The sequence below is a fragment of the Pelmatolapia mariae genome, linkage group LG14, assembly GCF_036321145.2.
Source record: "Pelmatolapia mariae isolate MD_Pm_ZW linkage group LG14, Pm_UMD_F_2, whole genome shotgun sequence".
Lineage (NCBI taxonomy): Eukaryota > Metazoa > Chordata > Actinopteri > Cichliformes > Cichlidae > Pelmatolapia > Pelmatolapia mariae.
In genome coordinates, this window is record NC_086239.1 from 7176056 (window position 1) to 7186524 (window position 10469).

At 41.1% G+C, this 10469-nt stretch overlaps 1 protein-coding gene across 7 annotated transcripts in view; it reads right to left on the bottom strand.

Moving 5' to 3' along the window:
• The window catches only part of LOC134640793 (eukaryotic translation initiation factor 4 gamma 1-like), a 37299-nt gene extending 27179 nt beyond the window's left edge, over positions 1 to 10120 (bottom strand). For 4 of the 7 annotated variants that reach the window (XM_063492726.1, XM_063492722.1, XM_063492725.1 and 1 more), the window contains exons 1-6: positions 10075 to 10120; positions 2748 to 2799; positions 2452 to 2573; positions 1699 to 1782; positions 988 to 1020; positions 342 to 362 (exon numbers count right to left, since the gene is read on the bottom strand). In XM_063492726.1, the coding sequence (XP_063348796.1) occupies positions 342 to 362; positions 988 to 1020; positions 1699 to 1782; positions 2452 to 2526 (213 nt within the window). In that variant the 5' untranslated portion in view covers positions 2527 to 2573; positions 2748 to 2799; positions 10075 to 10120. The remainder of the gene's footprint in view (positions 1 to 341; positions 363 to 987; positions 1021 to 1698; positions 1783 to 2451; positions 2574 to 2747; positions 2800 to 10074) is intronic. The other 3 variants (XM_063492728.1, XM_063492724.1, XM_063492723.1) reach the window with 2 other exon arrangements.
• Between the last annotated feature and the right edge of the window lie 349 nt (positions 10121 to 10469).

Below are 10469 nucleotides of genomic sequence, written 5' to 3' on the forward strand. Positions count from 1 at the left end.
CCTTTGCATTATTTTATCTCTTGGACCCAGGAAAAACTAGCTTGTTCAGCCTAATAATAAGCTCATAGTGTGTTTATGAATCTGTGGCTCGACTCCAACTGGAAACATATTGGCCCTGTCTGCCAGCAGAGATAAAGCAGCTAATGCTGGTTCATTCAGAGCCTCCTCATTGACATTCTGCTGCTGGCCTGGGAGCTAACTGTTGTAGCCAGAAAAATGACACCAAGCCAACAAAGCACAACACTGCCAAATATTAGGCTCACACATATGCACTCCTCGAGAGGGTGAAAGAAGGGAAAAATGGAGGGAAAAACTGTGAGGAAAGAGAAAACCTAAGTTACCTGTAGCGATCTGAAGCTTCCCTTCAGCAGCACAAGCACAGATCACACATAGACACATATCCAATAGAAGCAAGAAGAAGGTGGGAAGAGAAAGAGTGAGAAAAAGAAGGCACGACAATCAGTTAGAGGAAAGCGCCCAGAAACCATTCGATCTTAGCTAAGCAGTGAATTAACAAGCAGCATGCAGATAAAAGGCACAACAGTGAATCCCAGTGAATCAGGCCTAGCTGCTCTTAGAAAGACTTAAGACGGTGCACAGTAATGACAACCTGCTGTTCCACTTTAACTAATCAGTCTCCTTACATTTCTGAAATGTTGGTGCAACATTTATGCATTTTATTATAAAACATAACCCAAATGCAATTTAATTTTTATCACAGTAAATTCAATATTTACTTAAAACATTAACTTCAGTTATCATCAAGTTAATTTTGCATTATTGGGCAATGTTAATTACATAAATGTAAAATAAACATAAAATGTTAAAAATATTATCATGTTCTCTCTGAATCAGGAACAATCAGGAACTACCACTTCGTGGTCATTTTATTCCTGAAATCTTGGCCTTCTCCACTGCTTCTCACATGCATTAAAATGGTAGAAATCCCCCTCCCACCCTCAAGTTAGTCAGCTGTGCTGTTAGTACCTGTTGATGTATAGGCCGGGGCCCGGGGGCAAACTAGAAGAGGAGAGGCAGACAGGACAGAGATTAAAGACAAAAGCTCAAACTTCATGCTTCACTCCCAACTAACAGGTTATTTCAGTTCTGTACGTTTCCAACTGGAGCTCATCATATGAAAATGGCTGTCAGAGCATGTGCTTTTTCTTAGCTTGCCCTATATATATTTTTTTTAATTATTTAATTTTAAATGAAAGAATGATACTTACAAGGCTACATACAAAATATTACAGATCTGATATTAATGTTTTAATCAAGCTGCCTTTAAGCTGATTGCATTTACTCAACTCAATCAGGGGCAGTAAGAAACAAAAGAATTCATGTAGATTAAGCTCCAATACTTCATAAGACATGTAATGAAGACCACAGTGACTGTTTACATTTCGCAGAGCTGGAGGAAAGTTTGCAAACAGACATGCAGGCATTCTAAGAACCCTATATGTTTAGGATAGTGCCAGTGAGTAGAAGTTTTGCAAAACTGCACAATAGCATTTTTACCCTGCGTGGTTTGTCTGGACTGATCAGATGCAAGTTAGAAATAAACAAAAATATTTGCATTGCACCACAAAAATGAACTCGTGTGGAAAGCAATGAATCCAATGTGTAAATTGTCATGCTTCTGACTAGATAGTATTTTCCCTGATGGAACAGTCGTTTCTGAGGAGTGAGCAGGCCTACCTGTCGGGGTTGTGGTGTTGGGTTCATTTGTGGAGGTTGGGTGGCAAACACTACAGACGGGGGCTGCCCAGGGGGGAATGAGGGCTGCAGAAGACAGGAAGTGAGAACAACAGCAGAAGAGCTTTAAGAGAGCCAAAAAGGTGAGGACAGAGTCCCACAACTGTTTAAAGGCTTTACTGTTTATATTACAGACATCTTTTCCGATTTATGTTTAGGGGGTGTAGACAACCGGCAAGTAAGTACTTTATAGCTATTTTTTTAGACAAAGTAAAAGACACACAAACACCAAAATAAATAAAATCAAAATTAAAAATAACAGTGCTTAGCTGGATAGTTACAAAGATGCCGCAGGCTATTCTGGCCTCTGACAATGGGATGGCAAGATAATAATAATAAGCTCATAGTGTGTTTATGAATCTGTGGCTCAACTCCAACTGGAGTCCAGTTATAATATTCAAGCTTTAGCCCATGTTAGAGGTTGGCATGATCTGAAAAAGACAGTCATAGACATTGTTCCAGTTGATGGAGGACATCAACTGCTGTGGGACTTTCCACAGTATTGTCAAAAAACACAAGACTTGCGTCTGCTGCAGCTGTCCTCTATTAGAGAACCTCTATTGTTGAGTGATCTACTTTTCATTATCTCCACAAAGCACTTGAACGACTGCCCTGTCTCTTTGAGAATACACAGTGAGAAAGAAAACCACACCCTTGTAGAGCCAATATGCAGAGTTAAGTAGCGCGGCAACTTACCTGTGAAAGGCCGGGGGAAGGGGCAGGGTGGGGAGTGGATGGGGGTCCCGTTATAGGCTGTGGTGCTTTATTCATTTCATGGAGTTCTGCATGGGGAGGCAGATGTGGACCTGTGTACAAGTCTGAGAAAAGAAATGACCAAAGGGTTAAACTGGTCTTTGGTGATTATATTACCTGCCATTTCAAAGGTCACAATGGCAACACAGTGGATTACACAGTGTATTAAAGTGGATAGCAGTAGCAGTTTACCTGAAGTCTTACATAAAAAAAAAAGTGAGAGCCTTCACTAGACTTACATTTATAAATCCTTTAAGGTCCAAGTGTCGTCACGCTGGGTATTTTTTTTCCCTAAAAGAGAAAAAAAGATGTTGTTTACAATGACCACATATCAGCTTGCATCACATTTTAAACTTTACAGCCACTACTTTTTAAACAGCTGCCTTACAAACATGCTGGAAAAATATACAAAGTCTACAATATCCAATTCCACACTGATGTAATTATAAAGTATTTATCACCACCAGCACATTTGCAATATAACCTCTCTTGTTTTGGTTTAAGTACAAAGGCTGAGATACTCAAAGATAAGACAAAGAAACATAAAGCTAACAAAGCACTGAAGCAGTTTTTACCTTTAAAAGCTAGCCAGCTAACATTGTCTTCCGTGCACTTTCTGTTTAACAGCACACGTTTTCTGAATGTGAAAATAGTTCAATAGCTTTCTGACTTGAAACATGTTACGTTTCAATCATAATCCTACGTAAAACTTGACTGCAAAAATTAAAAATAATATTCGAAAAACAATAGCCAGTAAATTGAATTTGAGCACTCGTTTACATTAAACCTGAAGTGTTATACCTCATTGTGTTGCAAGATAAATTAACCCCACTGAACAACCGCTAAGTACGCTAATATATCGTTTTAGCTAGCTCCTTCGTTAGTATTAGCCTTAAATACGCATATAATGATAATCTTGACAGTTACAACAATTAAAAACACAGGTAAATGCAATGACCCACTACAGTTTTACCTTGAACAGTTCCGCGGACATCCGTGTAGTAAGTACCTTAGACACTGCATATGTTTAAGATACTTAAACAAATCGGTGCTACAGAGCGGAAAACCCCAACTCTAACTTTAAACATGCTAGGAGTGAGAAATAAACTGCCAGACTGTCTGCTATCAACAACAGCAGTCTTTACGGAGTAAGCAAGAAGAATTCAACCAATGGCGTGTCGCTGTTCCCTGTTAAAATATGCTAATTCCCCACCCCCGCCCCCCAGCAGCAGTCGTCTAACCTGTCGCTATGGACTCCCAACAGCCCTATTGGGCTTCCAGCTGTATAGTAGCCCTAGGCCAAACTGTGAGGTTTTTTTGTGGACCAAAAAAAACCCCCCAAAACGTATTTGTGAGTTGTCTGAATCCCCAATACCGATAAAGCAGCAGGATATTTGTGAAGAAAAAAAGGGGGGAGGGGAATTATTGATTGGGTGCATCCTAAATAAGTGGAGAAACTCTTCAAATGAACAAGTTTATATTAATGACAAAGAAACACTTTTGCAGATTTGTACAGTGGTCATTTAGTGACGCCACTATCAGCACTGACACCAATCTACTGTATTAGATCAATGCTGCTAACCAAAGTTGAACTGTTTTAAAATTCAGGGAGCATGAATCAGCTCACACCTACCAGAACAATTCTGTGTACAACAACAGATTGCCATTGTCTATTGTTCCAACTGCTCGCTCTCTGAAATGTGCTCTCCATTTAGTCTGATCACCACATGATGATACACTCAAACAAAACAGTCACCCTGCTGACTAAATGGTCATCTCCGTATGTCATACATAGTAAGATTTCTCCTTAGCTTATATAGTCTTCACTAATAATAAACGCATCTGGTATTCATAGCCCAAACTCTACATTATCGCTATCACTGTCACTGACACACACACACACACTCTTTTTACTGATACACATACACAAGTACTCACACTCAGAGGCAGCAGAATAAAAAGCCTGAGTCATGATGATTCCGAATGTTTGTTTTTTTTCAAAGAGGAAATCACGCTACAGAAATAGTTGTTATCACCACCGTTTCCATGACTATAACAATACATAAATGCAAGGGGACATAAATCTAATCAATTTCAACAAAGAGGGTTTCTATACAGCCAGGTGAAATCCCTGACATTGATCGAACTATTCACACCACAGTGGAGCTGCAGAGCTTTAAGGAAGGCAGCAATATAAGTGAGGAAAGAATGCAGGAGGGTGATAGGCGGCAGTTCACAGGCTCATCCATAGAAAGGCTGTTAAGCTTAGCTGGGCTGGCTTGAACCAAATGCTAAGTAAACAATCTCAGGGCTAAAAGAGAGCCTCAGACTAAAAAGCTACCTACTCCAGTCATTTTGCATCACACTGAAGCGGTTTTCACACATGTGCAGCAGCCCTCAACTTTTCAGCACATCCCCAGACAAAGGTGTGAGTGAGAGGGCAAAATCTCCCCAGTATGAGGTCTATTTGATTTCAGACTGTGATGTTGTGAGGAAAGTCCAGGTAAAAGTCTGGTGAGATCATAGTGAGCAAGCAGCCCCGTTTCCTGACACGCTCTGCCGACATCATGTCTAATACTATCACTGCATGCGCCATGTCAGAAAGAGCATCTGCAGATAATATCGTAAACCACATTATCCAACTCCAAGACTCCAAGGAACATGTTTCACAGCAGTTCAGAAATTATCTGTCTATACCAACAAGCACAAAGACACAGATTACACTACTAGGAAAACAGCCATTCTCCAAATCTACAGCTCGCTTCATACCTCTGCGTTTTGCATGAAAAACGAATAACAAGCTTTATCAGATGACCATGAAGAAAATAAATTCCATTATTTGGATGCATTTCCAGTCCTCCATTTCCTTAACAATATAACATTATAGCTTTCACCAGACTATCCTATTTTAACTAGGCAATAAGATCTCCATGGGGGAAATATGGTCTATATTGCAGTTTGAATCTCGGCTTCAAAACTGTTACAACCCAACACATGAAAGTCACATACACTGGGTATGCAACAGTAGCATGATAAAATTCAGATTTTAACAGCGTAGCAGCTGCTACCAGCACACGTAATTCTTTAATTATGTTGAATTATCACTGGCAGTTTAACTTCGTATCTTTGTTTTCTTCCAGATAAGGGTTATGTGATAGAGGGAAGGATATGTAGATACTTAGACGATCCAATCAAGCAGCAAACACAAACTGCACTGTTTATAACAGACTCACTTTCTGTCCACTAACATCAGTCAAGTGAGCTCAGCAGCATGTCTTAAAATTGTATATAATCCAGTAATGAATTGCTGAAATTAGTGTTCACATATTAAAATCTGAAGCACCAAAAATAAACCTGGGAATAGCCTACTGTACAAGCAAAGATCCCAGTGGTCGACCTTTCTTGCAGGAATGTGGGTTTTTTGTTTTTGGGTGGGGGTGGGGGGCAGAGGAAAGTCATCCACACCGCCACCGAACCCCACCCCATCCCCTTATAACACACAGGCCAGTCATTTGAGCTTCTCTGACATGCAGCACTGTGGAAATTTAGCCAGCACGACTGACGGGGAAACATGCTCCTTCAACAGTTACATAAGCTTCTGCTGTCGGTAACCAAAGTTTGCTGCTAGTGAACTTGGCTGTCATGTCTCATATAAAGGGTGTAACCACTGTCTGTGTTTGAACACACATGATTTAGACTCCCTTTACCCAGAGCGACATTACTGTAAATAAACTGTTTACTGAACCTACAAAAAAAAAACCCCAACAACCCAAAAAAAACATCTGCACTTAGAACTAGACAAACTTTCCTGCCTGGGGGAGACAGCGGTGGAAAAAAAACAACCAAAGATACAAGAATGCAAGTCACTTTTTCATGCCTGCAAATACTATAAACTAAACCACTCATCTCTCAGGCTTTTGCACAAAGCCTATTTGCAAATGCACACGACCTTAGTAACTTAACTTTTGTACACATTTTATTGGCCTGACGTTTGTACCTGTCACAGTCAGAGGCACTGTGTAGTCTGTTGTGATAACGTAGTTCAAAAAGCTCCAGCAGTGGCAGGCTTCGCTGGATCACTTTAATGCTCGACGACTATAGTTTTAATTCAGTATGCAAGGACAACAACATGCTTATTTTGCAAAGTTGTGTTTTTGTTCTTCCATTTATAGACAGGACCAACACACTTAGACGAAATTAGGTCAATATTCAAGTTCACTGACCTAAGCAGAAAGGTAACAGGAAATAAACTCCGTCAGATTTCCTCCTGTACTGTGCTGCTTCTCCCAGAGATAGTCCACAGATTTAAAATAGCACTTACATAAAGTTGGGGCATTTACAAGAGAAACACTCAGAGCAGAGGATTATATATTGAGAAAAGTCTCAGGACTAAGTTGAGATAGATGCAGCCACAGCAAACGACCAAACCACAACCATGCTGGTCCCCTGACCTGGAAACCAAAGGACACTGCACACTCATTGCCTAATGCTTTATTACAAGCTACTGCTGTTTTTCGAATGAGAATCATAATTTATAAAATTAACATAATTCTGTATTTGATAAAATGGTGACTGACAGGAAAGCCTTTAAAGAGGTCATAGAGAAAGGAAGCAAAGGGCTGTTTTCACAAACAATTCTCTACAAAAGGACCCTTTCATAAACATGGGAGTCACACTGTGTTGGCCATTAGAAAGAATACAGATTTAGACCACTTCCATACTGGCTTCATTTCAGACCAAGCAGTTGCATCCATTTTTTTTAAATACAGTTTTTGATTAGGAGCCACAGGAAAAGCTGCATTACCCCTTTTTTCACAAATCTGCTCAATACAACTTGATTTATACAATCCCCATTGAAAGCTCATAGCTTTTTAACCATCATCTTGTTTCTGCTTCTCCTTTCAAGGGTCGCCACAGCAGATCATCTGCCTCCATCTTACCCTATGTGTCACACTGACCAGCAACAGGTCCTCTTCCACTACATCAATCCTCCTTTGAGATCTTCCTCTTTTCCTCCTGCCAGGCAGCACTGTATTCAACATCCTTTGTGCAGTATATCCACTATCCTTCCTGCACACATGTCCAAACCACCTCAATCTTAATCGTCGCTCTTTTCACTATTACACTTCCTTTTTTTTGTTGAAGCCCTAACCCTGCTCATACCTTTCAAGTTTATCTTATCAGACATTACAAATTTCCATTCAAGTCACTGTTTTCTCAGCCTGGTTAATAATTCCTCTGACAATTTTTTTTCTTAAGTGGAGTGAATTAAACAGTATGGATGAAACAAACAAAACAATACTTTACAGTCTGTACTCCGCTGTTGACACTGACCAATAATCATCCCATTTGAGCATCAACAGTCTGTGACAAGCAGGCATCCCACTCTGACAATGATGAACATACAATTAGAACGTAGCTGCAGTGACACAGCATCACGCCAGCACAGCCTGTCTCCTCCCTCCCCTTCTCGGTCCTGTCCCCATGTTCCTCTGGTAACACTCTGCCAAAACCCACACATGCCCAGTCTCCAGGCTTTCAAATTTCACAACAGGATGCTCGGCGGTATCCTTATGTCAGGCAAACTGTGAGAAGCTGGCTCCATGTGTTTGTCTGCTGTGAGTTTTATTCATTTCCTCCAAATAAAGCTTGTCTGAAACCACTGCATATCAAATATGAATGTTCACTGATAGAGACAAGACAGACAGTAAACACCTGCCTGTATTAGCTATATAGACTGTATGCCATCCATAAGAAACAGCATCCATTTTGGACCCACATTCCCAGATAAGGTCACATGCTTGCAGTCCTTAACATCAGCCTCCTGTTTGCTGCAGTAGACGAAGTGATCATCAAAAGGTTTAAATGTGAATATACCACCAATACCAGCGTTTGACTGCCTCCCACCCCCACCATATATATATATATATATATATATATGAATGACACAGATACAGCAGAGACATTTACACCAAGCTTGTCAAGACAACGGTCTGTCCAAACTGTGAGACACTTTTGCTTTGACACAGGGGCGTGTCAGTGTTTACGCGTGCGCCAAACACACGACAAATGCATCTATTCCCGTGTTATTTACAGTAAACGCATATTCACGCACAATAGAAGCTGCCCTAAACATCTGCAAATACAAACCCGCTGCTGCTGCTGTATGTTATGCAGTTAGCCATGCTGCTAACTTTCCTAGGCCCAACCTCGATCTACCACGTGGTTTCTCCTGCTACTGGCGCGATGCACAGCCCAGCTGCCGGCTTCACGCCAGCCACACCTCAGCCGACAGCACATATGACAACCATCTATTTTACCTACAGCACAAAGCATACACGTCCAACAACGTGTAGAGGAGGCAGCAATGAAGACAAGCGTGACACAGGTCGGATCTAAGGAGGAGAAATACTAACCCGGTCGAGCTGAGCAGGTGGCTCCTGGTTATTAGCTCGTTGGTTCAATAGCTGCTATAGCTTTAGCTATATGAGGATAAACTGCGCGGCAGTGATGCCAGTGGTGTCGTGACAGTGATGAATACTGTAACTAACCCGAATGAGTCAGACACCTCAGTTTCACTTTGCAGCCAAACACCTCGCTCAGTTCTGACAACCTACGCTTACACCGGTGCAGTACAGGGGATGCCGAGAGGAAATCCCAGATTCTCGTGTGGCTTATTTCCCACTGCAGTTGACAAGTTAAAAGCACAGTGATCCATCTACTCAACCACTCAGGCTCCAAAACACACTGTCCAGTTTCTCTTCATTCCTGGAATTGGAGTTGTAGCATTTGTTTTGCTCATGAAGAAAAAGACTCTTGCTCCATGTATACAGCCAGATCTTTAAATCAGCTTTACATGCTTGCCCAACGCAGTGGATTTCTGCCGGCACCAATCACCATCACATGGTTTCAGGTATCAAGCTCTCAGTATGCATGTTATAATACATACATTAAATGATTACAGTCATCTCTTTATGTAAAGCCGGGCAGCCAAAAAGGTGTAAAGGAGTTCTAATACTTTCAGTCGGGAGCTTGGCACTTCGGCAAAACACGCCTTCACCAGCCAAAAGTGGTTTCGCTGCTCACGTATCTTATGTAGGCTACTTTGAAGCTAGCCTACAAACGGCTCAATAGCTAGCAGGAGAATTTACGTTTACCGGCGAAACAACAGCACTGTGACACGACAGTCTGTGTGTCACTTTTCTTATATGATATAATACACATAACATAATGTGTGTCCCCGAATCAAACGGGCATGTAAGCAACTTGGCTGTCTATCGAAATGCTAGCTTGCTAGCCGGACAAGCTAAAATGAAGAAAGAACACCCACGTCGCGTTAGCATGGAATGCTAGCGACCAGCTAGCTAGCTAATCCCTAAAAACACAGCAGGAACACCATCCAGCAGAAAGCACTCAACAAAGTCACAGGACACAGCCAAATCACCCCACTAAAATGTGAAAGGTAGGTCTGAACGTTCCCCAGAGTCTCCATAGAACAGAGACGTAACAATTATCTCAGATATTAAACGTTTTAATAAAGAATTTAGCTGAGGATCGTGGCGTTACCTTTCTCTCCTTGAGTCCGCGGAGCCGGACGGACGGAAAGTCTTCCCGGAAGCCGGTACCTAGTAATTCCGGCAAAATCCCATCACGTGAAAGTTTCCCAGTGATCGTGTTCTGAACAATAATGTAAAATCTTTAGTCACCAGTGTTTTCTCTACTCTTCTTGTGAGTAACAGGCATCCATTGGCTTTTTCAGTGATAATAGTAGGCTGACGTCCTTTGTGAAAATGATGTAAAGTTGGTTCAAACAATTATCATGGCTACTCTTTTATTATCACATAGCAATAAGAAAGGCATTTAAATGGAATAAATACTATAAATAATAATCTGAAGATCAAAGCAAAATAGCAAAGACACCGTTGAGTATATTCAGCGTTTAAAATGTGACAAAAGCTTGG